We start from the raw sequence: 27,538 nt of genomic DNA on the forward strand, positions 1-27,538 counted from the left end.
TGGCTGAACATTTTGAATTATCAACCCTGAAATTAAAAGTTTATATTAAAACACTGCAATTTTAGTCCTGCTTTATATATTAACATCATAAAATTTAAATTCTATGTACATGTCAAGTTTATATACCTGCACATCAGATCTACTTGTGTGTATGAAGTATATTTTTACTGAAAAACAGGACATTTAAGGACTTAAATGGGTTCAATCCCCAGTACCTGTATTAAAGAAAAACCAAGAACTTTAAAACAAAACAAAACAAAACAAGAAGTTATTCAGGAGAGTTGGGTTTTACTTCTAACGTCTAATTCCCAGAGTGTTTTGTTTTCGTTTTTCTTAATTTTACTTACTTATTTTTTTATTTTAAGGAAGAGAATGTCTGTGGTTCTCCAGCTGTCACCAGGATGGTTACTGGATCATCTTTCTTTCATTAACAAGATAAACTATGAACTTCATCAGCCTTATTACAGTAAAAATGAGCCTATTTCTTCTGTTCACCTTGATTCTCTTCGCATGGATTCTGTGTCCTCTCTTGGAACCTCTGCTACATTTAGTGCTTCTACCACTAAGCCAGTGGATGATGACGGAGGAAACTTTGAAATGTTCATTCAAAGATATGTTTTTCGATCTGAACTGTTTGATGTCACCAAACCTTATATAACTTCTGCTATTCACAAAGAATGCGAACAAAGTAATGAAAAGGAAGATCTAGTAAATGATGTTAAAAAAGAAATCTCCATTTCTGTTACTGGGAAGGTAATGTTTTAAGAAATTTTAATTTTTCTACAGAAAACACAAATTTATTATTCCGGCATCTCAAATATCTTGTGATTTACTAAGTATAAAGAATAATCAATAAAACACAATAAGCCTTTAGCATGTACAGAATAATTTTTAACTTTTTGCTGACGTCTACCATGCGTAGAGGACCAAAGTTGCATATTTTAAAAGTAAGCAAGGTTGATTCAAAAGTGAATGCTCTGTAAATTAAGCTAACAAACGAAACTAAACAACAACAAAAAAAACCTCTTTCTGCCTAGGTTTCTTTTTATTAATTGCATGTTTTTATATCTTTTTTTCTCAAAAACATGTTTCTTTATTTGCAAAAGTCTAAAGCAGAATATAGATTTTGGGGGAATTTTAGAGACCTACCCTTTGGGGATAAGCTTATATAATAAATGTTTGGAAGAGTGGTGATATTTTTCAAAGGTAAAAAAGTAGAAAGCTTCTCTGGAAAATGTATTCTTGAAGTATATATATTTGTATACGCACTGGTGCATTCAAGTTTTGAGAATGCCATATAGGATCAAATTAATTATGCTTTAGTACTTTTTCTGCCTTTGACAAGTTCAGAGGTGATTATACAAAGTCCATTTCAGATAGATTATAATAATATTTTCTTTGTTAGAGAGAGGAATTACATTCATTATTCATCCAATAAATGTTGGTATCTTTCTATGTGCTGTTGTATGTAGAGCGATGGGGCAAGATGATTACAGTCTCTGCCCTCTTGGATCTTAGACTGATTTCAACCTCAACAGTTAATTATTATCTCTTAAAGAATGAGATACACAATATGGAAAATGTGATAAAGATAAAGAAAAAAGAAATACTAGTATATTTCAAAATAGCAATATAATGATAGATGGCAACTTGATTTTCTCCTTGTAATTTACTCTTTAGAAACGGAAAAGATGTGTTGTTTTCAATCAAGGTGAATTGGATGCTATGGAATACCATACAAAGGTAAGGTGTAAAATGTTCATTGATGACATTGGAAGGTTAATGCAAACTAGTATAAATAAATGGACAGTGTGAATAAGGATGTTCTTAAAAATCAAGCAGTCATTTTAATCAAGGTTAGGGTAACAGTGGAGTGATTTACTGCTACTTTTATAGTAATGAGCAATTTAAACCAATTTTTATTAAAACCTCATATACACCTTATTTATATATTTAGCACAAGCGAAGTTATGCTATATTAAGTCTAGAAATTTTATAAGTTATAAAAGCCTATTGTCTGTAGGTAAAACAACATATTAGGATAGTTGCAGAAGAAAGTATGAATAATGTGAAGAATGTTATTTCTGAGCTCAGAGGTTTATATTTCATTGTCTTTCATACTTAATCTTTAATTGCTGACATTTCGGTATAGTATGCATGTGTCATTTTCCATACGTGTGTGTGTATCTGCAGGATAAATTTTGAGAACTCAAAAAGTGCTGGGTCAGAGGGTTTGAACATTTTGATAGATACAGACAAATTGCTACTACAGAGAGTGCCTCATCTTATTAGCACACTGGAAATGTATAATTTTGCCTGTTTTCCCACATCCTTACTGTCACAATATATTGTTTTTGATCTTTGTGAATCTAATAGTTGAAAATAGTATTTTAGTATGGATTGAATTTGCATTTATTATGAATGTAGTTAAGCATTTTTATGTATGTTTGAAATTCATTTATATTTCTCTTACGTGAACTGTTTCCTTTACACGCTTAAAAAAATTGGTTTGTTATTTTTCTCACTGATTTATAGGCACTCTTTATATTAGAGAAATTAGGTCTTTGTCCATCATATAAACTAACAATATAGTGCTTGCTATGGCAGCACATATACTAAATTATATATTTTTCCCAATTTGTCCTTTTAATTATAATTACGATTTTTTTGTTTTTGTTTTTGCCATGCAGACAATGTTATATTTTTATTTAGTTGAATTTTTTTTAATGATTTCTGAATTTTTGAATAATAATTAGAGAAGTATTCCTTCTTCAAGGCTTTAAAATAATTTCCCATGTTTTCTTCTACAGCATTTATGGTTTTATTTCAGATTTATATCTTTGATCCATTTAGATTTTATTCTGGTATAAAGTGTGAGGTATGGAGCCAATTTTGTTTTTTATCCAGATGACTACCTATATGTCCCACCATTATTCATGCAGTTTTTCCCTGCTGATTTGAGATGTTAGCTGTACTAAATTCACATAAGTATTTGAGCTTATTTCTGGATTTTAAATCTTATTTAATTGTTTGTCTTACTATTTATTTGCCAGCCTCTTTTGAGATTTTATAATATGAGTATGTTTTAATATCTGGTAGTACTTATCCTCCCCTCTCCCCCTCCCTGGGGCATTTTCTCATTGCTCCTTTTTACAGAATTTTCCTGGCCTGTTTGCTTATTTTCCCATAGGAATTTTAGGATCAATTTTAAAGTCTGATTAGAAAAACCAACCTACTGCAATTTTTATGTCATCAAATTAAATTTATAAATTTAATTGGGGTAGTATTAATATCTTTAAGATGTTGATGACTCTGCTCCAAAACATAAATGTTTCTTTTTTATCTGTTTAAGTTTCTATTGTCATTCTGTAAAATATTCTTTATAAAAGTCTTGCATTAATTTTTAAAAACTGAATGTTTTGATTTTCCAGGTAATAGCTATAACTCTTAAAAATATTAATAGTTTTTCTTACACCTCTTTAATTATTCTATCTCTAACTTATTTCTCTTCTTTAATTGTATAGGCTTGAAAATATGATACAATATTAAGTAATATTTGTGAGAATATCTATCCTTGTTCCTAACTTAGTGGAGATGATTTCCTCTCCACTGGGTTTCGGGCTGAGTTGGAAATAGCATGTTAAAGAACTTAACATCTATTCTTATTTTTCATTATTATCAAATTGGTTATAGAATTTTATTAAAAGTTTTTTTAACCACCTATGGAGATTGAATGGATGATTTTTCTCCTAATATTTTCCTTTGATTTTTACTCATATGTGACCACCCTTGCATTTATAGTATATATTCCAAATGACTGTGATACATTATTTTTTAAATGTTCTGCTGGATTTTATTTGCTAATATTTTATTTGGGACAGTGACAAGTGAGATTGGTCTGATATACTTAATTTTTGTGTTTTATAAATAGTTATATACAGATATTTACATATATCAGTGTTGGAAGTGGGAAGTTTTTTTTCCTCCCCAATTGTCTGGAGTAATCTGTTCTTCAGAAGTTTGGTAGACTTCTCCTTTGCTTTGCAACCATCTCAGTATATTACTTTTTGTGGGGATCCTTTGACAGCCTTTCCTTTTTCTTCTTTGGAAATAAAGTTTAGATTAAAAAAACTCTTTTGTGGTCAGTCTTGATAAATTATATTATTTGAGAATGTTATCCATTTCATCTCATTTCTCAAATTTATTTGTGGTTGTTTTGCCTTCACTATTTATGTTGTATGTTTACTCTCGAGATAGATTAGCTAGTAGTTTTTGTAAATTTGTTAGTAATTTTTGAAATTAAGTTAATTTTAAAATTTGTAACTTATTTCTGCTTTAATTCATATTAATTTATTCCTTCTGTTTATTTTTTGTCTTTTTGAGTTATCTTAATTCACTTTTTTTTAATTCTTTTTTTATTGATGGAAATATTCAGTGTTATGATTTTTCTCTCTGAGCACTGCAGCATCCCATAGATTCTGATATGTTGTGTTATAATTGTCATGATGTGAAATTTCAATGAAATATCATGGTTTTCTAGAGATTTGCTTAAGAGTTGTTTGTAATAAAGTTTTAAATTTCCATGTTGGAGTGGTGTTTTTTGGATTGATGGTTAATGTTATATTTATGTCCATAAAAAATGCCAGTTTCCTTTCCAGAGTGGCTGTACTTTGTTGCATTTCCCCCCAGCAAAGTATGAGAGTTTCATTTGCTTCATATCCTCACTAGCATTGATTTCATCAGATTATTGATTTTAGGAATAATAGTAAGTGTACAGTGGTATCTTACTGAGGTTTTAATGTGCATTTCCCTGATAACTAATAATGTTGAGACTCTTTTCATTTGCTATTTGACACCTACATACATTCTTTGTTGAAGTTTCTATAGGATCAGTGTTTTTTCGTCCTTGACCATTGGATGTAATTCACCAGTGAAATTATCTAGGCCTGGAGGTTCCTTTTGGGGAAGGATTTTAGTAATGGTATCAGGTTCTTTACTAGATAACAGGGATTTTGAGATTTTCAGCTTCTGCTTATATCAGTTTTGGCAAATTATGTGTTCCAAGAAATTTGTCCATTTCATCCAGCTTGTCAGATTTATTGGCATGAAGTTGTTCATAGTATTCTCTTATCCTGCTTTTGATGTCTATAGGACTTGATGATAAGTGATAATCTTTTTCATTCCTGATGTTGGTGATTTATGTTCTTTCTTTTTCTAGCTAGGGGTTATTATTTTATTGTTTTTTTTTCCCCCAAAGAACCAGAGTTTTTTTTTTCATTGTGGCAAAATATGCATAACATAAAATTTACCATTTTAACCACTCTTTGGTGTACAATTCAGTGGCAGTGGGTACATTCATATTGTTTGGTGACCATCACCATTGTTTATCTCCAGAATAAGTTTGTCATCCCAAACTGAAATTCTACCATTAAACAATAACTTCCCATTTCCCCTTCCCTGTAAATAAATGCCATATTTTATTTATCTATTCATTTGTTCATGGACATTTGGGATGTTTCCACCTTTTCACTATTGTGAGTCATACTGCTATAAATATGAGTGTACAAGTATCAGTTCCAGTCCCCACTTTCAGTTTTTTTAAGTATAATTGCAAGTATAATTACGGAATCATATGATATTCTATTTCTAATTTTTTGAGGAACTGCCATATTGTCTTCCACAGTGGTTGTGCTATTTTACATTCCCACCAACAATGCATAAGGGTTTCAGTTTCTCCATATCCATGTCAGCCCTTGTTATTTTCTGTTTTTGTTTTATTTTTTTAAATAGCCATCCGAATGGGTGTGAGGGCTTTCAGTATGCATTTTTCTGATGATTTTGTGATGTTGAGCATATTTTTATATGCTATTGGCCATTTGTGTATCTTTGGAGAAATGTCTGCTCATGTCCTTGGCTCATTTTTAAATTGAGTTTTTGTTGTTGTTGTTGAGTTTTAGCAGTTCTTTATATATTCTGGATATCAGTCCCTTATCAGACACATGAGCTGATATCAAGTATATTCAAAGAACCAGCTTTTAACTTAGTTACTTTTCTTTACTGTCTGTTTTCTATTTTGTTGATATCTATTCTCTATTATTTTCTTCCTTTTGGTTTACTTTGCTCTTTTTCTGACTTCTTAAAGTGGAACCTTAAACCAGTGAGTTTAGATATTTTTTGTTTCCTAATATAAGCACTTAAAGCTGTAAGTTTCACTTGAATCACTGCTTTACATTCCACATATTTTGTATTTTCACTTTCATGCACTTCAAAATATTTTCTAATTTCCCTTGTGATTTCATCTTTGACCTGTATGAATTATTTATAAGTCTGATGTTTCATTCCCAGGTATTTGAGGTTTATCTCGATATCTTCTTGTTACTGATTTCTAACTTAAATCCACTGGGGTGTAAGCATATACTCTGATAATTTCAGTCCCTTTATATTTATTGGACCTTGTTTTATGGTCAAATGTATGAATTATCTTTGCGACTGTATTGTGTGCTATTTTAAATATATTTTTGTATATTTTGTATTCTGTTGTTGGGTGCAGTGCTCTGTGAATGACAGATTAACTTGATTGATAGTTTTGTTCAGAAAGAACTTCCATGTCTTTAGAGGCTTTTGGTTTGTAGATTTTTTTAGGTGAGTTTAGAATGGTATTTTTTAGTTTAAGGCTGATTATTCCTTTTTACTGGCATAAGATCTGTGATCTACCCAACACCCCTGTCAAGAGCTGTGATGGGTCTGAGATTCTACCCTATTTGGAAGCTAGCAAGGTAGCAAGTTTAGACCTAAGATTTTATTAAAATAAGGAGCTTCTTTCTCCCTGTATAGCAGGAAGTATATGCTTTTTGTTCTTAGACTTCCCTTGAACTCCAAGTTGCATGGAGACAATGCCCAGAAGTCTTGTTGGATGCTCTGCATGCGGTAGATTTGATTCACAGCTAAAGAACCCCAAGGTTAGGGAACCCCAAATTTTTAAAATGGGTTGCAGACAAACATGTCCAATCTTTTGTCCCAAAGGGAGCCTTTACTAACCTGGACAGCAAGTAGATCTGCCCTCTGGCTTGGAGGGAGGCACAATCTCCATTTTCCATGCTGTATAAGTAACCTTGTGTTGGAGGAACTGATTGAGAGGATGTGACCAGTGGTTAACCCAGACAGTCGAAGACTCCTCACCTCTCCCCTATCCTTGGAGTGTATATGCTGCCCACTGTTCCCACAGTGGGAGCTGCTTTTAAGGACATAACCTTGAGAGAGTAAGCGGTTGTTGAAACCATCTGGACTATGTATGCCACTGAACCCAGTTAAGGCTTCTATATAAACTTTTAAGATGCTGGGGGACAGGTACAGAGATCTTTTTATCTTGCAGCCTGCTATGTACGTTCCCTTGTTATTAAACCTGCCATCTACCTATCTAGAGTGGCCTGCCTCTTTCTTTGTTCTCTCCTTGTCCTCTGTTTCCGGGGGCTGGTTTCAGATTTTAGCCATGAGGCTTCCAATGTTGCAAACTAACACCTTGAAAATTTATTCGGGAAAAAAAGCTGTCAGTGCCTCTGCTCACACAGAGAGACCCATGGTGAATTGTCTTCCAGTTGTCCTGTAAATCATGAGGTGTTCAGTCTGAGTCTTGGCTCTGTAAAAGCTCCAGGCACTTTCTTTTAGTCCTTTTGGGTGATCCTTTTCCTGGCCATGGGTAGTTCTTTCACACACTTGCACTGACCAGTATGGCTGGTCTCCAGTGTGGCTGCCTGAAGATGTACTGAGTTCTCTCTCTGTACAGTTCTTTCCTCTCTGGTACTCTCCCGTGAACTCTACCTGTTTCGGCACCCCTGTATCCTCAGCTCTGTCTGGATTTCTTCTAGACTGTACTCAGATTCTTCCTTCCTTTGGCCTGGAAACTCTCCAGGCAGTTAGCTGGGGCAGTCATAGGGCTCACCAATGATTTCTTTCACTCTCCTCTGTTGCTTGGTGTCCAGTTTCTTAAAAGCTGTTGTACCTGTTACTCCATCTTGTTCAGAAGTGGAAGTCTCTGTCTTCTTTGAACATTATCAGCAATTTGTAATACTCCTTGATGTAGTTTTCCCATCCTCTGCCTCCTCCTCCATTTGTTGATCTTCTTGGATCTGTGAATTCATAGTCTTCAGCAAATTTGGAAATTTTTGGCCGTTGTCTCCTCAAATATTTTTTCTATCCCTTTCATTTTGGACACTTTTATTGCATTGTCTTCAACTGTATTTAATCTCTTCTTTAGTAATCTGCTGTTAATCCAGTGTAGTGTATTTTTCATTTCTTCATTATAGTCTTTCTCTCTAGACACTCAGTTTGGTCTTTTCTTATAGTTTCCGTATCTATTCTTAACAGGCTCATTTTTCTTTACATTTCTGGACATATGAATATGGTTATAATAAATACCTTAATGTCCCTTTCTGCTTTTTCCCCCCTAATCTTTAGAAATGGGCTGCACGAGTCTGGTGTAAGCTCTGGGGATTGCCCTCTCTGGTCGTTTTTTTCTGGTTCTTTCCCTGACCTTGGGTATTTCTGTATGTGTATTTCAGCACACCTCTGTGTGCTGATCACTACTCAGCTGGAGCCTTGACCCTCTGTAGCTCTCAAGAGCTCTCTCCCTGTTCAGCTCTCTCCTCTCTGGTATCATCCCCTACTAACTCTACCTGCCTTGGCCTTTCCAGACTCCCAGCTCTATCTCCTTAACTCAAAGAGATTGTTGGATTCTGAACTGGTCTCCTTCCTGTACTGCTAACCAGAAACTTTCTCAAGGGAAGTAAGCTGGAGCAGTTGGTTTCTCCTTTTTTAGGGACCACTGTTCTGTACTGCTTGACATCCATCCAAAGTCTGAAAGCCTTTTTTTTTTTAATAATTAAAAAAAAAAAAGTAATTTCAGATGAAAAGTACTCCATTTTGTCCAGAAACAGAACTTGGCTTTTAATTTTATAATTACTGTAGTTGTATTATTGTAAAACTTTGTTTATACATTCATTTTATAGAGTTAATTTTTTCTTTTTTTATAATTCAAGCTGTATTTTATAAAATCAAAGGTACCCTTATTTTAAAATTAAATTACTAGAAAAATACAAGATTAAATGTAATTTAAACTTAATTCTTTTTATGGATCAGAAATTCTTCTTTCTTCTAGAAACATTACCAAATTCATCTTATTCATTTTAAAGGATATGTTTTCTTATATTTATTGTTTGGTTATTTAATTTTTAGTGTGTTTATGAGGTTTGTTTCATTAGTTAGGAAACAGCAGTTCAATGGTATACTCATACTTTCTAACTTTTTATTATAGTATAAAATTACTTTACTGTAAGCATTAAGAATGTTGATTTCAGTCCATAAGTTCAGATATTCAAAACATAATAGGAACTTTATTATTTAGAAAATTGTTTTAATGACAGTAACATTCTAATGTACTTTAAAAAATTCTCTTACAGATCAGGGGGCTAATTTTGGATGGATCCTCACAGTTAATCCAAGAAGGTTTCAAAAGTGGCTTTCTTCATCCACTTTCTGAAAAACAGGACAAGTGTAGTGAGCCCATTAAATTACCACTTGATACCTGCAGTTTGTCAGAATTATGTGAAATGGCAAAGCATTTGCCTTCTCTGAATGAATTGGAACTTCAGACATTACAGTTGACAGAAGATGATATATCTGTTACAGAGCAGGATTTATTTTCACGGGTTGTTGAGAACAACTCTAGCTTTACAAAAATGATGACTTTAATGGGACAGAAATACCTGCTGCCACCAAAGAGCAGTTTTCTTTTGTCTGACATTTCTTGTATGCAGCCGCTTCTGAACTGTAAGTAATCATTGTTTCTCATTAGAAAAAGATAATTTTTCTCTGGCCTTAAAAGTCAAAAGCAAGTCTGAATGTTGAATGACCATCAACATTTATGGTAGGGTAAACACTTAATTTTCTCAGTGTATTTTTTCTTTTAAATTCAGTTTCAAAGTGCTGAATTTTGCTTAAAATTAAAAAAAAATTCTTATTAGAAACAAAAGGTCAAAAACTTAACTAGTCCCCAAAAGAGTAAACATGGTTACTGCTCTATACTTAGTAATTCAGGGTACAATTGGGTTTGACTGAATAACTTTATTTAACTTTTATTCATAGCAAAGTAGAAATGTTTCAAATATGAAAGTTAATTCCCAAACCATTCCTAGGCTTTTAGGTTACATTTTAAGCTACTGTTCAGGTTTATTATCTAAAATTTCTTAAAATATTTTCCTGTATAAAGTTAAAAATTTAGATATTGAAGTCCAGAGTCATGTACACCTGAATTTGAATTTACCTTCTGAAGCTTAACTGTGAATCCTGGGCACTTCACAAACTGAACCACAATTTCCTAATCTGTAAAATGTATGTGATAACACCTATTTAAGAGGGTAATTTTGAGGTTTAGATGAGATAATCTGTACTAAGGAGCATACTTCAGTGATTTATATGTTTCTAATAAATTATGTCTATTATTCCTAAGAGATGAGGTAGATAAGAGGTTTATTGATCAAGTTGGATTTAATCTGTTATTTATTGTTATTTGGACATTTTATAGCAAAACTTTCATAGCTTATTATTGAAAAGCTTCTTCTAATTACTATCAAGCCACCTTACACAAGAATGGTTACTCATGTCATAATGTCATAAATTCTTTAGGGTAAATGACAAGAGAACAAATTAATAAGGAAATCATGCTATATTTGAACATTTTTCCCATTCTTTTTGTTCTTTATTACTCTCATACTTTAAAAACTGTTACTTCCTTATTTTAATTTGCATTCTTTTGATTACTTATGAGATTGTACATTTACAGAAATATACCTTTGCTTATAAAGGGAAAAAGGATAGCTCTTCCTTATAGTAAAATTCCAATGAATAAATATGGGTGGAATGATGTAACTAGAAAATTTCAATTTGGCATACTCTATAGTATTTGGGTTTCAAAATAGTGGCTGAAAAGATGAGATGCAGGATATTTGCACAGTCTTAAATTATTGCCTCAGAATATACTTGTTAATTAGGAAGATAAAACTGGAGAAATCTGGCTGACAACACTTTAACCAAGTGATCAAAAGTAGTATTACCAATAATGAGACATTTTGACATCGTATATTTCCTGATGATATTGTTCTGACAAGGGCATGACATTACTTTGGTGGTACTCTCGCCAAAAATAAATAACCTAAATTTAATCACAAGGAAATATCAAGCATAGACTGAGGGACATTCTATAAAATAACTAGCCAGTAGTCTTCAAAAGTGTCAAGGTCATAAAAGACAAATGACTGAGGAACTTTCACAGATTGGGGGAAATTTCATCATGGTCCAAATATCAATTAAAAGACTGAAGTTTTATTTCATATAAAAAGTTAAAAAAAAATAAAGCAAAAAACCCCACCACCCTTTCTAGGTTTGAAAATAACATATTAATATGGCTGCCAAGACTTATAGGACATCTACAAATCATTAATGTCTAGCTAGGTGAACTGTAGGTATTTTTAGTGAGTCTCTGCAAAAATAGCAATAGGTGAAATTATATTGAAATCTCAGAGGCACTGAATTATAAGAGAAGTTTCTTAATTTTTTTAGATAAATTATCCTAATTGAACAGAAGCTTTTGTTGCCTTCCTTTATATTTGTGAATGTAATGAATGTACTTCAGTGTTGAAGAATGTGTTTGGTTTTTAAAGTGATACATATAGAAGATATTTTCTGAAATTGTATTTTTGCTTTCAGGTAGGAAAACATATGATGTAATTGTGATAGATCCACCATGGCAGAACAAGTCAGTTAAAAGAAGTAACAGGTAAGTGTCAATAATTCATCAACTAGATATGCTTTCTCAAAGCCATTGTCCTTTGTACATTCTACTTACATATGCTTAAAGTATTACTTTATGATATAGGTTGTTTGAAACTACTAAAACACTTCAGTTTAAAATTTTTAATTCCCTTAACTAGATAATTCTTTTGAACTAGGACTATATATAGGTGTAAGAATGTTAAAAGTAATATATTTACTAATGATTAGGGTTACTGACTGAAATAGTTCAGGGATGTTTCTGTAACACGAAAGGGCAACATTTTAGCCTTCTTTGATATCAAATTCTAAAGTTGAGAAATATGTGTCTAAATATAATATTCCTTAATAATCTGCAGTGAATAAATTTGTCTAATTCATTCTTAAATGTGTTTTAATTTATGCCACCTCTTTTGTTTATGTCACCGTTTAGAATAGGTTCAATTAGTTGCCAAGATTTCCATTTTTCAAAAAATTGAAGTATAGCCGGTTTACAATGTGTTAATTTTTGGTGTACAGCATGGTGATTCAGTTATACATGTATATATATTTATTCCTATTCATATTCTTTTTCATTATAGGCTATTACAAGATATTGAATATAGTTCCCTATGCTATAAAGTAGGACCTTGTTGTTTATTTATTTTATATGTAGTACTTAGTATCTTCAAGTCCCAAACTCCCAATTTATCCCTTCACCCTCTCCTTTCCTCCCTGGTAACCATAAATTTGTTTTCTATGTCTGTGAGTCTGTTTCTGTTTTGTAAATAAATTCATTTGTGATATTTTTTTAGATTCCACATGTAAGTGATATCATATGGTATTTTTCCTTCTCTTTCTGGCTTACTTCAGTTAGTATGATGATCTCCAGTTCTATCCATGTTGTTGCAAATCGCATTATTTCATTTTTTATGACTGAGTAGTATTCTATTATTGTGTGTATATATATATATATATATATATATATATATATATCACAACTTCTTTATCCAATCATAAGATGACATTTTTTTTAACATTTTTTATTGATTTATAATCATTTTACAATGTTGTGTCAAATTCCAGTGTTCAGCGCAATTTTTCGGTTATTCATGGACATATACACACTCATTGTCACATTTTTTTCTCTGTGAGTTATCATAACATTTTGTGTATATTTCCCTGTGCTATACAGTGTAGTCTATTCTACAATTTTGAAATCCCAGTCTATCCCTTCCCACCCTCCACCCCCCTGGTAACCACAAGTCTGTATTCTCTGTCTGTGAGTCTATTTCTGTCCTTTATTTATGCTTTGTTTTTGTTTGTTTGTTTGTTTGTTTTTTTGTTTTTTAGATTCCACATATGAGCGATCTCATATGGTATTTTTCTTTCTCTTTCTGGCTTACTTCACTTAGAATGACATTCTCCAGGAGCATCCATGTTGCTGCAAATGGCATTATGTTGTCAGTTTTTATGGCTGAGTAGTATTCCATTGTATAAATATACCACCTTCTTCTATATCCAGTCACCTGTTGATGGACATTTAGGCTGTTTCCATGTTTTGGCTATTGTAAATAGTGCTGCTATGAACATTGGGGTGCAGGTGTCATCCTGAAGTAGATTTCCTTCTGGATACAAGCCCAGGAGTGGGATTCCTGGGTCATATGGTAAGTCTATTCCTAGTCTTTTGAGGAATCTCCACACTGTTTTCCATAGTGGCTGCACCAAACTGCATTCCCACCAGCAGTGTAGGAGGGTTCCCCTTTCTCCACAGCCTCTCCAGCATTTGTCATTTGTGGATTTTTGAATGACGGCCATTCTGACTGGTGTGAGGTGATACCTCATTGTAGTTTTGATTTGCATTTCTCTGATAATTAGTGATATTGAGCATTTTTTCATGTGCTTTTTGATCATTTGTATGTCTTCCTTGGAGAATTGCTTGTTTAGGTCTTCTGCCCATTTTTGGATTGGGTTGTTTATTTTTTTCTTATTGAGTCGTATGAGCTGCTTATATATTCTGGAGATCAAGCCTTTGTCGGTTTCACTTGCAAAAATTTTCTCCCATTCCGTAGGTTTTCTTCTTGTTTTACTTCTGGTTTCCTTTGCTGTGCAGAAGCTTGTAAGTTTCATTAGGTCCCATTTGTTTATTCTTGCTTTTATTTCTTCTAGGAGAAAATTTTTGAGATGTATGTCAGATAATGTTTTGCCTATGTTTTCCTCTAGGAGGTTTATTGTATCTTGTCTTATGTTTAAGTCTTTAATCCATTTTGAGTTGATTTTTGTATATGGTGTAAGGGAGTGTTCTAGCTTCATTGTTTTACATGCTGCTGTCCAGTTTTCCCAACACCATTTGCTGAAGAGACTGTCTTTATTCCATTGTATATTCTTGCCTCCTTTGTCGAAGATGAGTTGACCAAAAGTTTGCGGGTTCATTTCTGGGCTCTCTATTCTGTTCCATTGGTCTATATGTCTGTTTTGGTACCAATACCATGCTGTCTTGATGACTGTAGCTCTATAGTATTGTCTGAAGTCTGGGAGAGTTATTCCTCCAGCCTCTTTCTTTCTCTTCAGTAATGCTTTGGCAATTCTAGGTCTTTAATGGTTCCATATGACTTTTATTATGATTTGTTCTAGTTCTGTGAAATATGTCCTGGGTAATTGGATAGGGATTGCATTAAATCTGTAGATTGCCTTGGGCAGTGTGACCATTTTAACAATATTGATTCTTCCAATCCAAGAGCATGGAATATCTTTCCATTTTTTAAAGTCTTCTTTAATTTCCTTCATCAATGGTTTATAGTTTTCTGTGTATAATTCTTTCACCTCCTTGGTTAGATTTATTCCCAGATATTTGATTACTTTGGGTGCTATTTTAAAGGGGATTGTTTCTTTACTTTCTTCTTCTGTTGATTTATCGTTAGTGTAAAGAAATGCAACTGATTTTTGAACGTTAATTTTGTAACCTGCTACCTTGCTGAATTCTTCAATCAGCTCTAGTAGCTTTTGTGTGGACCTTTTAGGGTTTTCTATATATAGTAACGTGTCATCAGCATATAATGACACTTTTACCTCTTCTTTTCCAATTTGGATCCCTTTTCTTTCTTTCTCTTGCCTGACTGCTGTGGCTAGGACTTCCAGGACTATGTTGAATAGGAGTGGTGATAGTGGGCATCCTTGTCTTGTCCCAGATTTTAGTGGGAAGCTTTTGAGTTTTTCACCGTTGAGTACTATGCTGGCTGTAGGTTTGTCATATATAGCTTTTATTATGTTGAGATATGTTCCCTCTATACCCACTTTGGCGAGAGTTTTTATCATAAATGGGTGTTGAATTTTATCAGATGCTTTTTCTGCATCGATTGAGATGATCATGTGGTTTCTGTCCTTTCTCTTGTTGATGTGATGTATTACACTGATTGATTTGCGTATGTTGAACCAGCCTTGTGTCCCTGGGATGAACCCCACTTGGTCATGATGTATAATCTTTTTTGTGTGTTGTTGGATTCTATTTGCTAAAATTTTGGTGAGGATTTTGGCGTCTATGTTCATCAGTGATATTGGCCTATAATTCTCTGTTTTTGTAGTGTCTTTGCCTGGTTTTGGTATCAGGGTGATGGTGGCTTCATAGAATGAGTTTGGGAGTATTCCCTCCTTTTCAATCGTCTGGAAGAGTTTGAGAAGGACTGGTATGAGTTCTTCTTTGTATGTTTGGTAGAATTCCCCGGTGAAGCCGTCCGGTCCTGGACTTTTATTTGTAGGGAGGTTTTTAATTGCTATTTCTGTTTCCTTTCTAGTGATCGGATTGTTCAAGTGTTCAGATTCTTCTTGATTCAGTTTTGGTGGACAGTATGTTTCCAGAAACTTGTCCATCTCCTCTAGGTTATCCAGTTTGGTTCCATATAGTTTTTCATAATATTCTCGTATGATATTCTGTATTTCTATTTTGTTTGTTGTAATTCTCCATTTTCCTTTCTTATTTTGCTAATTTGTGCTCTCTCTTTTTTCTTCTTTGTGAGTTTGGCCAGAGGTTTGTCGATTTTATTTACTTTTTCAAAAAACCAGCTTTTGGTTTGGTTGATTTTTTTCTATGGTCTTGTTAATCTCTATTGTATTTAATTCCCCTCTGATCTTTATTATTTCCTTCCTTCTGCTGCTTTTTGGGGCTTTTTGTTCTTCTTTTTCTAATTCATTCAGGTGGTGGGTTAAATTGTTTCTTTGAGATTGTTCTTTTTTGAGGAAGGCCTGTATTGCTATAAACTTCCCTCTTAGCACTGCCTTTGCTGTGTCCCATAGGTTTTGAGTGGTTGTGCTTTCATTATCATTTGTCTCAAGGTATTTTTTAATTTCAGCTTTGATTTCCTCATTGATCCATTGTTTTTTCAATAACATATTGTTTAATCTCCATGCTTTCCTTTTTTTCTCCTTTGTTTCTCTGCTGTTGATTTCCAGTTTCATGGCATTGTGGTCAGTAAAGATGCTTGAGATAATTTCTATCTTCTTAAAATTGTTGAGGTTTCTTTTGTGCCCAAGTACATGATCGATCCTGGAAAATGTTCCACGTGCACTTGAAAAGAATGTATATCCTATTTTTGGGGGGTGTAATGCTCTGAAAATATCCACCAAATCTAGTTTTTCTATTGTAGTATTTAATTTCTCTGTTGCCTTGTTTATTTTCTGTCTGGAAGATCTGTCTAGTGATGTTAATGCAGTGTTAAAATCTCCAACTATGATTGTATTCCCATCAATATCCCCCTTTATCTCTGTTAGTAATTCTTGTATGTACTTAGGTGCTCCTATATTGGGTGCATATATATTAATGAGTGTAATATCCTCATCTTGTATCACTCCTTATAAAATGTCATTATAAAATGTCCTTCTTTATCTTTCTTTATGGCCTTTGTTTTAAAGTCTATTTTGTCTGAAATCAGTACTGCAACACCTGCTTTTTTGGCTTTTCCATTTGCATGGAATATCCTTTTCCATCCTTTCACTCTCAATCTATATGTGTCCTTCTCCCTAAAGTGGGTCTCTTGTATGCAGCATATTGAAGGTTCTTGCTTTATTATCCAGTCTGCCACTCTGTGTCTTTTGACTGGAGCATTTAGTCCATTAACATTTACAGTAATTAATGATAGATGTGTGTTTATTGCCATTTTGAACTTATCTTTGCAGTTGAATTGGTATATCCTCTTTGTTCCTTTCTTCTTCCTTTTGTGGTTTGGTAATTTTCCTTTGTATTATCATGGATTTTATTTACTTTTTGTGACTCCTTTGTAAATTTTTGGCTTGTGGTTACCCGTTTTTGTAAATCTGTCAACCCATTACTATAACTGTTTTTATTAAACTGATAGTAACATGATCTCAAACCCATCCTACTGTTAAAAAAATTTAAAAAAGAAAGAAAAAGATATTCTATATTTCCCTGCCTCCGTCTCCCACTCTCAGTGATTTGTATGTCTTCTTTTATAATTTCATGTTTACTTTATTTGTAATTCATGAGTCATCACCTTTCCAGTTGTGTGTTTCTCATTTCTGTAGCATCCTGCTGCTTTTCTACTTAGAATAGCCCTTTCAATATTTCTTTTAGCATGGGTTTAGTGTTGCTAAACTCCTGCAGCTTTTTTTTGTCTGTGAAACTCTTTATTTCTCCTTCTGTCCTCAAGGATAGCCTTGCTGGATGAAGGATCCTAGGCTGCATCTTTTTTTCATTCAGGGCTTTGAATATATCTTGCCACTCCCTTCTGGCCTGTAGTGTTTGTGTAGAGAAATCAGCTGAGAGCCTTATGGGGGTTCCCTTGTAACTTACTCTTTGCTTTTCTCTTGCTGCCTTTAGAATCATTTCTTTATCCTTGACTCTGGCCATCTTGATTATGATGTGTCTTGGTGTGGGTCTGTTTGGGTTCTTCCTGTTTGGGACCCTCTGAGCTTCCTGTACTTGGATATCTGATTCCTTCTTTAAGTTTGGGAAGTTTTCAGTCATGATTTCTTCAAAAACCGTTTCAATCCCCTTTGATCTTTCTTCTCCTTCTGGGACCCCTATTATGCGAAGATTGGGACGCTTTATATTATCCCATAGGTCCCTTATGCTATTTTCATTATTTTTTATTTGCTTCTCTTGTAGTTCTTCTGAATGGGTGTTTTCTATTGCCCTGTCTTCTAGATCACTAATTCGTTCCTCTGCATTATCTAGTCGGCTTTGCACAGCTATTAGATCATTCCTCATCTCTGTCAATGAGTTTACCCATTCTACTTGGCTCTTCTTTATAGCTTCAATTTCATTTTTGACATATTTTATATCTCTAAACACTATCTCTTTTAATTCCTTCAGCAATTCGATCACTCCTTTTTTGAAATCTTGATCTAGTAGGCTATCGATATCTATTTCGTTGATCTTTCTTTCAGGGGATTTCTCTTGTTCTTTTAATTGGGAAAGGTTTTTCTGCTTCTTCATCTTGCTCATACCTCTTTGGCACTGTGGTTTATGGAGTATCAGTTGTTTATTTTGGTCCTTAAGGATTTTATCTATCTGATGCCTATTTAGGAATAGAACTTAGGAAAAAAAGAAAAAAAAATGAGAGAGAGAGAGAAAGAATTTTAAAAGAAGGGAGAAAGAGGGTTTGAAAACAGTCTATAATGAATAATAGAAGAGTGAGTTGAAGCAGAGTATTAATCGGGTTGAGACGTCCTTTTGAAACCTTTACAAAAAAAGGGGGGGGGAGATGAATAGATGTATTTGAAACCTGTGTCTAATCAATAGCAGGACATCAAAACCCAAGAGAAATAGAAATGAATTAAGAAGTAAAGATTAAGAGAGTAATAGAAAATAGAACAGGTAAAAACAGATTAAAAAAAAAGGGGGGGGGTTGTCGGTGTTCTCCTGGAGTCTGTGTGCTTTTAATGTGAAGTCTTTCTGTCTTCGTCCTGTTTTGGAAGCTCAGCTTGCTGTTTTCAGAGGCCCTCCATTGGCGCCCTCTTCCGTGCTGCTCCCAGCACCTGTCGGCAAGCAGATCGCGCCTCCTCCTAACACTGGGTCAGGTGCAGCTCTCTGCTGTGGGCGGGCGGGTCGCTGCCCCTCCGGATGCCGCAGTCAGATGTTGCAGACTGGCCGGGTAGGAGGGCGGGTCGTGCCCCCTCCCAGCACCTCGGTTAGGGGCTGTGTTCCTGCCCGAAAGGCGGGGGGGCCGCTCTCGCTCTACCTGCGCTGCCGCCGGTAGCTCCGCTGCTCTGTGCGGCTGCGCGTCCGCCCTGGTCGGCGCTCCGCCCTGGTCGGCGCTCCGCCCTGGTCGGCGCTCCGCCCTGGTCGGCGCTCCGCCCTGGTCGGCGCTCCGCCCTGGTCGGCGCTCCGCCCTGGTCGGCGCTCCGCCCTGGTCGGCGCTCCGCCCTGGTCGGCGCTCCGCCCTGGTCGGCGCTCCGCCCTGGTCGGCGCTCCGCGGGTGGGCTCGGGGAAGACCGAGGGACAGCCCTGTCCCTGCTCCGAGCCAAAACCCAGCTCCTTGTTTGTCTTTGTGGAGCAAGTTCTCTGAGGGACCAGGATGGAAGGATCCTATCTACCCCGGGCTGCAGGCCAGTCTCAGTCTGGCCTTTGAGGCTGCTAAGCCCTTCGGTGCGGATGCAGGTTTCAACCCCGCCCCCGCTTGAGTGCTCAGCGCGGAGGATATGGCGGCTGTGCCTGAGCCCCGCCTCTCTTCCCCCGAAAACTTTCCGCGGGTTTTCAGAGATGGGGGTGTGCACCCTTCCCCCGAGAGCACATCAACCTTGCTGTTTTATGGAGGGCCCAGTTTGTTCTTCCCTGTGCACCCACAGCCACGGCGCGCAGCCCCTTGCGTTCCCCCGGGGCTGCCTCCGTGCGGCCACTCCCGTCCTCCGCCCGGCTTGTGCAGCCTGGCCCTGCCCGCCGCTGCCGGCCCGCGTCTCAGGCTGGGTGTCGGGGGGATGCTCTGTGCCCGTTTAACCTAGTTATGTTAGTCAAGGGCTGCTCTGTACAGATCCGAGCCTCGGAGGCTCCCCCTCCGTCCCGCTGGCCTCTCAGTTGGAGAGGGGAGACCCAGCAAGAGAGCGCCAGTCCTCTTTTGCCGCTCCCTCCCCGCGGGACCCGTCCCGCGCTGCTTTGCCTTTTGTTCTTTCTTTTTTCCTTTTCTCCTACCAGATTTTTGGCGTCTTTATCTTTTGAAGAGGGCGATGTTCTGTCGGAGTTCCACAGGTGCTCTGGTTGGCTGAGTGGGTCTATAGATGTGGGTCTTGGTGTATTTGCGGGAGAGGGTGACCTGCGAGCGTCCTTCTACTCAGCCATCTTTGAAACTCCTATAGATGAAATTTCTTTTTAATAGCTTTTTTAAAAACTAAGTTCTTTCCTCTAGTTCTAGTGAATGTCTTCAGTTACATTTCCTCTCTTCAGTTTTCTAGACTGAATAGTTCCTATTACGTTGACTTAAACTTCATATGAAATTTCTTCCTCTCCACAATTATCTTCAGTTTTCTTATGCTTTTTGCTTATGAGCTATACCAGTAGGATGTTTTTCTCTTAAAGTTGCAAGGATCATACAAAGAATTCATGGACCTATTTTCTATGTGTGTATTTGTGTATGTTTGTAGGTATCTATATTTATATGTAATTTTTTTCTGAACCACTTGAGAATTTAGGAGAAAGAGTAAGTTATTCTGAAATATTTTATTCTGTATTTCTTGAAAACAAAGATCTTTTCATACATAATCATAATGTAAGATCATAATGTAATTATCAAAGTAGGTAATTTTCATTTTTAATTTTTTCTTTTTCCTTTATTAGTAAGAATCATATCAGGAGATACTTTGACATATGTAAATATCTTATCACTAGTTTTAGCATCTGTGATGGGCAAAACGGTGTCCCACCTCCCCACCCCCCTCAGATGTCCTTGTCCTAATCCCTGGAACTTGTGAATATGTTAGGTTACAAGGCAAAGGGGACTTAAAATTCCAGATGGAATTAAGGCTGCTAAGAAAAGGAGATTACCATGCATTATCTGGATAGGCACACTGTAATCAAAAGGGTCCTTAAAAGTGGAAGAGGGAAGCAGAAGAGAAGGTCAGAGTGAAAAGGACTTGACCTACCATTGCTGGCTTTGAAAATTGAGGTAGGGGGCCTTGAGCCAAGGAAAGTGGGCAGTGTCTAGAAGCTGGAAAAGACAAGGAGATGGATTTTCCTGTAGCGCCTCCCAGAAGGAAGGCAGCCCTGCCCACACCTTAACTTTAGGCCTGGTAAGGACCCATGTCAGAGTTTTAATACACAGAACTGTAGGATAATATAAGTTTATGTTGTTTAAGCCACCGAGCATGAGATAATGTGCTGTGGCAGCAGTAGAAAACTAATACAACATCCACTGGTGATTCTTGCCCAGATCAGTTATTATTATGGTGATAGCCAAATGGTAATTGTATAATAACATCTTTTCTTCTATACTTTCTACTGTAAGAGTAATAGAAATTTTGGAACCATATTTCATGGGCTTATTTGCACATTTAGATATTACATTGACTGTGCTTTTTTCTTAAGCTGTGAAAAGTCACAGGGCAGGGGTAGGGTTGTGGGGATAAGGAGGAGGAGGAGAGTAGGGATAAGAATCTTGTGTGGCAGTTGACTGTACATTATTCTTTCCCCATTCATACCTATCAGGATCCATCTAGGTCCTAGTTGAAATGTCACCTCTTTCATAAAGATTTTCCAGATTCCTCCAGGCAAAGGTGCTGAATTTCTGATCTCCTTTAGCAAATTTTAATACATCTACTTTATTATGTATTTCAGTCATAAGGGTGGATGATTTATCTTTTCTGTTAGATTGTGAACATTGGATTGTGACCTCCTTGAGATAGAGCTGCTGCTCTGTGTTTTTTAAAATTGAGATAAAATTCACCATTTTTACCACTTAGAAGTGTATACGGTTCAGTGGTTTAATATGTTCACAATGTTGTGCAGCCAGGGTGTATCTAATTCCAGAATGTTTCCATCACCACAAAAAGAACCCCATACTTCCCAGTTCCTCCCTTTGCCTATTCCCTTGCAACGTGAATCTACTTTCTGTCTCTATGAACTTGCCTGTTTTGGACTTCATTTAAATGGAATCATATAACATGTGGCCTTTTGGGTCTGGCTTATTTCATTTGGCATATGTTTTCAAGATTCATCCATGCTGTAACGTGTATCAGTACTTCATTCCTTTTTATGGCTGAATAGTATTCCATTGTATGGCCATACCACATTTCGTTTGATGGATGTTTGGATTGTTTCCGGTTTTGGGCTGTGAACAATTTGTGTATAAGGATCACATACTACATTTGGTCTTTATTTTTATTTAATTCCTTAAATGTAGAATGATGTCCCAGCCATTTTTTGTCTTCAAGACACTGACTCTTTTTTAAGAGTCCATGCCCCTTGTTTGTAGATATTCCACAGTTTGGATTTGTTTGACCATTTCTTCTTGATTAGATTCAGGTTAAATGCTTTTGGGAATATTACATAGGTGATATTGCATATTTTCCATTGTAGTACATAAAGATGTGTATATTGGAATTTGTTCAGTGACTATGGAGATTAGAACCAGAGAACAGAATATGACTATTTCATCCTTCTCCCAAATCAATCCAATGAAATAAAACTTAGAGCAATCAAGAAATCCGCAGTTATTGGACTATCAAACTTCAAGTTTTGGCCTGATGTTTTTCATAAAACTGTGGCAAACTTGTTCTTTTAAAATCATCACTTTGTTTATAAGAAATGCTAGTTTACGGAAAGAGCACTGGTCTAGATGACAGAAAACTTGAGTGCATGAGATGTGAATTGTTTTACTCATTTGTTTACTTAAGAAATATTTAATGATCACCTCTTAACTTCATGCAGTTGTCATGTGTTAGAGCTAACTCTAGTGTTGATTGCATTTGGCCATTAGGGTGTCATTTACTTTTTCCAGAGCAAGTCTGTACCTGCTATACCTTCTGTAGTAGTAGAAGCCTTGTAGTCAGTTGAGGAATAGAATAAAAGAGAAAGGAGATGGACTACATGCATACCAGTCCTTAGCTTAGCTGTAGACAGGAGACCTAACTGAGGGAATTTCTCTTTTCTTTTTTCTTTTCTGTTATTTTCTCTTCTTTTCTCTTTTTGTCCCTCTTCTCCACACCTCTCCCCCATCCTCCTCTCCTCTTTCTTCCTTTAAAAGTGTGTAGTATGTAAGCATATTTATAGGGTGATGGTGAGGAACTACTAGAGAGGTTGAAATTACAGAACAAGGGGGTAATTATTAATTAGCATTACTAATAGACTAGCAGAGAGGAATAAGAGAACACAGCTGGAAGGAGAAGCTTTAAGTACACGAAGCCATCCCATTGTCTTTAAGGGGAAATGTATAGAAATAGATCAGTCAAGGTGTATAATGAGAAGGAAAAGGGTTAGGTAGTTGAAGGAGTCTGGTGGCCTTTATTGTTATTGATATATGAGTTAACTTCATCTGCCAAGAGTGAGTTTGGGCAAGGGACTTGAAAAGGGATGAAGGTTTGTAGTAGTTGACCAAGGATAAGTAAAAGAATTTATGAGTAGTTTTGAGAGCTTGAGAATGGATTTAATTGACTTAATTCTTCAATTCAGCATTTTTCTCCACCTAATTTTTTCCATATGAGAAGTTGAATTGAAGATTGAAGGTTTGCAGGAGTTGTGGAGTGATGGGGTAAGGGCGGATGGGAGTTAAGGGTGCTGGTGAGAAGGCAGTGAAGTGATTGGTGATTGGTTGTACATAGGGAAAGGAAGCATGTGTGGGCAGGAAGATGCTGATAGACTCAGTAAGGTGAGGAAATGGGTGCTGACTGGATGCTTTGATAAAGTCAAAGAATAGGTAAGGAGTAAGAGGTCATGGCCAGAGATCAATGTTTATGGTTTCAGAGATGGAGTAAATGTGAGTGATGATGTGGTCCAGGTTATGGCCACTGGAGTGGATTATTCAAGTGGGGTGAATGCAATTGTATTCATTTAGGGGAAGAATAGTTGAGGTGTGCACATTATTTAGATTGTGCTTTGAAATTGCCTAGGATGCTGGCAAGATTTATGTTGGTGAAGTAGAAGGATCTCAGAACTTAAGTCCTCATTGAATGTGGAGAGTGAGGTTGAAATGGGTTAGGTAATAACACGGGAAGCTCGTTAGTGTACTCCTCAAAGAAAAGGGGATTTGTACACAAAGGTAGATGACTGATAGCCTGGAACTGGCAGTAGGAGAGCTAGGAGAATACTGACCTCTCCTCTCCCTATTCCGTGTGCTGGGTGTTGGAGAACGGACCACATTGATTTGATTGGGTATTGTAGAGCAAATCGTGGTCTAGCAAGAGAAACCAGACTTCATACTGTTAATGGCCAGGGAGATGTAAGACTATAGAATTTTTTTTTGTAATGAAAGCATGAGAGTTTCTGAGACCCCAGTAGAATTGATTCGGAAGGAGGAAAGAAGCAGGATAATAGGCTGAGGGTGGAAAATGTGGTGGGATAGTGAGACAGTTGTTTCAAGAATGTGATGGGGTCCCTGTGTGACGTACAGATTACCAAACAATATTTGATTAATTTTGAAGAATTATAAAATAATAGAAAATATTAGTAAAATTACTGACATGTAATACACTTAGAAGTGATATAGAAATATAGCCTGACAATATTACACTAGTAAAAACTAAAAATGTTTATTTCCTACTTGCGAGTAATAATGTGTCCACTGGGTGTCACTGTGGCTTCATATTTAGTTACACACAAAAAGTAGATATAAGAGCTTTGTGTTTGTGGAGTCATTGTTACACAGGTCTTCTTCCTACTTATTTTTCTTTTCCGCAGCGAATTTTGCTAATATTTTTTCCTGTTTATTTTTAGATACAGTTATTTATCACCACTGCAAATAAAGCAGATACCTATCCCTAAACTGGCTGCTCCAAACTGTCTTGTTGTTACTTGGGTGACCAATAGACAGAAGCACCTACGTTTTGTAAAGGAAGAGCTTTACCCTTCTTGGTCTGTGGAGATAGTTGCTGAATGGCACTGGGTAAAAGTAAGTTCAGAAGTTAACTTATTTGTTAATAAAGCATGACATATAAGTCACATAAAGATAGCATCTACTTTTCAATGCTTAACATGTCACCACTCTACTCCTTCAACACGGTCTAATTAGAACTTTTCCTTTGCTGCTAAATACTTTTATGTTTTTATTCTCAAGGCTTGTTACCTGTTTGTCCTGTGTCTTTTTGTATTAGAATCCCAAACTGTTGGTCTTAGAGAATCACTGAGGTAGATACCAGGATGACATTTTTAAAAGCTCTGATATCTGTAGTTTAAAAAACAACAAACAAAATTTGTCCATCACTAAATTTGTCCATCACTAAACATAGAAATTTGCTTACTGTTCATCTTCTTCCTCTTTACTCATTCACAATTTCAGCTACCCTTTGTGACTTCTTTTCTTCTTTCTTTTTTTTTCTTATGTTGCTGGGGATGGGAGGGAGAATAGCAAAGAAACCTAGTGTGGAAGAGGTGGGGAAATTCTGCAAGCAAGGCTCTTTATACTTTAAATCTTAACTTAGTTCCTCAGTGCCTATTTTTGAAAGAAATGATTCCAGCTCTGGGATTGCCTGAATGATCTTTAATAACTCTGGTTGGTATAAGAATACCAAACATAACAGAAAAGTAAGGCATCAGTTCAGAGTTCATTGGACATCCTTTTGAAGATACGTTGTCTACTTAGATGAATTCTACAAAAGCCCTCCAGATTGTTAAAAAGATAAACCAGGTTATTATGGAGTGAATGTTTAACACTTATATAATGTTAATGAATAATGGTTTATACATTTCAGACAAAGGAGAGTTCTGTTTTTATGTGCTTTGTGGTCTACTGAAATAGCTTCTAAAAGTTGTGTGCATTGTTTATTTGCACCTATTTGATGGAATTTGGAAAACAAACGCTTAATGTTGTGTCTTTGCTTTTTACAGTTGTACCTTGGGATTAGCTTTTGTTGATTTGCTATCGGACCATAACAGGAATATAAAACTCTATTCCATCCTGTCTATTATGACAGCTATTTTAGTCAGAGACTGGGCCAAAGTCCAGAAAAGGGTGCTTACTAAAATCAAAACCAGTAAAATGTTAATACATAAAAACTAAGGCTATTCATTTCTAGTGGTAATAAGTTTTAAGAAATGGTATAATATAACTGTAGTTTAAAACAAAAACTTAGGAAACACTTATTAGGTAACTGCACATATTGTTATAACAGGAGTTATCTGCATTGAGTATAAAGGATATCTAAAGATTAAGAATTTGCCAGTGTTTATACAGCACTGTGTGTGGAGTAGATGCTGTTTCTTATGGGCCCCAGAGGTGATAAAAGGACTGTACTGATTTGTTTTTTTTTATTTTTGGTGCCTCAATATAAAGTAAAGTGTTCCATAGATAATAGATATAGATATTCCGATAGTGGAAATATGTACCTCCGTGCATAATTAATGAATTGATATTGTTTATATAAATTGTGTTTTGAGTTTGATTAGCTACAGTGAGTCTTTGAGATTCTGATCCCTCTGGGGTGAAATGATAAAATTGAATTTCTGGATTTATAATGCCAGGAGATTAGATCATGTATTGTGTATCTCATCAATCCTGGAGCTTCTTTCATTAATTTTAGCTCTGACAGTATTTAATGACACTATTTCCTATAAATAAAGGAAAATCCTTTATTATAATCTTCTTAGTTACATTGCCAGTAATAGGTAGATGTTATTTGAATGAACAAATAAATGAATTAATGATGGCATGGTTTCTAGGAATAAATTCTAATAAAAATAGAGATTTTTTTTTTTGTGTGCAAGGTGATAAAATGATATTAAAAAATTTTTTTAGTCCCTTATAACTTATCCACTTTGATAGTCACTAGCAATATGTAGCTCTTTAGCACTTGAAATGTGGCTAGGCCAAACTGAGATGTGGTGCTAAATGTACAATATAAGTCTTCTGGGTTTAGAAGACTTACATGAAGGAAGAATAGGACACAGGTCAATAATTTTTTGAATTGATTATATATTGAAATGATAATATTTTAGATGGTAGATTAAAATATAATTAAAATTAATTTTAATTCACTCTTTTTACTTTTAATGTTGCTGCTAGAAAATTTTTATTATATATGTGGCTTGCATTTGTAGTTCATATTATATTTTTATTGGACAGCACTAGCCTTGAGGTTTAATAAATTTTCTATGGTGGAAACTGTATAGTGGTAAGAGAAAAACCCCTTTCTTGGATATTTACAGATGTATGGGTTTCTTCTTCTTCTTCTTCTTTTTTTTTTTTTTTTTTTTGACTCCTTATCAGATCACCAGTTCTGGAGAGTTTGTGTTCCCATTAGATTCTCCACACAAAAAGCCTTATGAAGGTCTTATACTGGGAAGAGTTCGAGAGAAAGGTGCTTTACTATTAAGGTAGGAAAGATGATTTTTCAAAATCTTACACATGTATTAATTTGGGGGCTTTTAAAATTATTAACACAGTGGTCATTGGTTTCCCTTAATTTTCATGTTTTTGAAAATCTGGCAATGGCCCAGACAAGAGAAGTGTGACTAGTATGGCACACGAAATTTTATATAATCTTTTGTTTTATCTAATGTGTAATAGTCATTATTGTAGAAAAGGAAGTTATCTGAAATTTCTTAACACTTAAATTGTTGATTTTTATTATTATTTCCATTCTT

General features: G+C 35.5%; 1 protein-coding gene across 19 annotated transcripts in view; it reads left to right on the plus strand.

Annotated features, from left to right (window-relative positions):
- The window catches only part of METTL4 (methyltransferase like 4), a 426,540-nt gene that overhangs the window by 1,632 nt on the left and 397,370 nt on the right, over positions 1-27,538 (plus strand). For all 19 annotated transcript variants that reach the window (XR_004314950.1, XR_004314948.1, XR_004314958.1 and 16 more), the window contains exons 2-7: positions 366-753; positions 1,681-1,743; positions 9,456-9,825; positions 11,761-11,830; positions 24,674-24,848; positions 27,162-27,268. Coding sequence is in view for 2 of the 19 variants with exons in the window: in XM_032467368.1 (XP_032323259.1) it covers positions 373-753; positions 1,681-1,743; positions 9,456-9,825; positions 11,761-11,830; positions 24,674-24,848; positions 27,162-27,268 (1,166 nt within the window). In the remaining 17 variants the exon portion in view is untranslated. The remainder of the gene's footprint in view (positions 1-365; positions 754-1,680; positions 1,744-9,455; positions 9,826-11,760; positions 11,831-24,673; positions 24,849-27,161; positions 27,269-27,538) is intronic.

This window comes from Camelus ferus, chromosome 24 (genome assembly GCF_009834535.1).
Source record: "Camelus ferus isolate YT-003-E chromosome 24, BCGSAC_Cfer_1.0, whole genome shotgun sequence".
In the NCBI taxonomy this organism is placed as follows: domain Eukaryota; kingdom Metazoa; phylum Chordata; class Mammalia; order Artiodactyla; family Camelidae; genus Camelus; species Camelus ferus.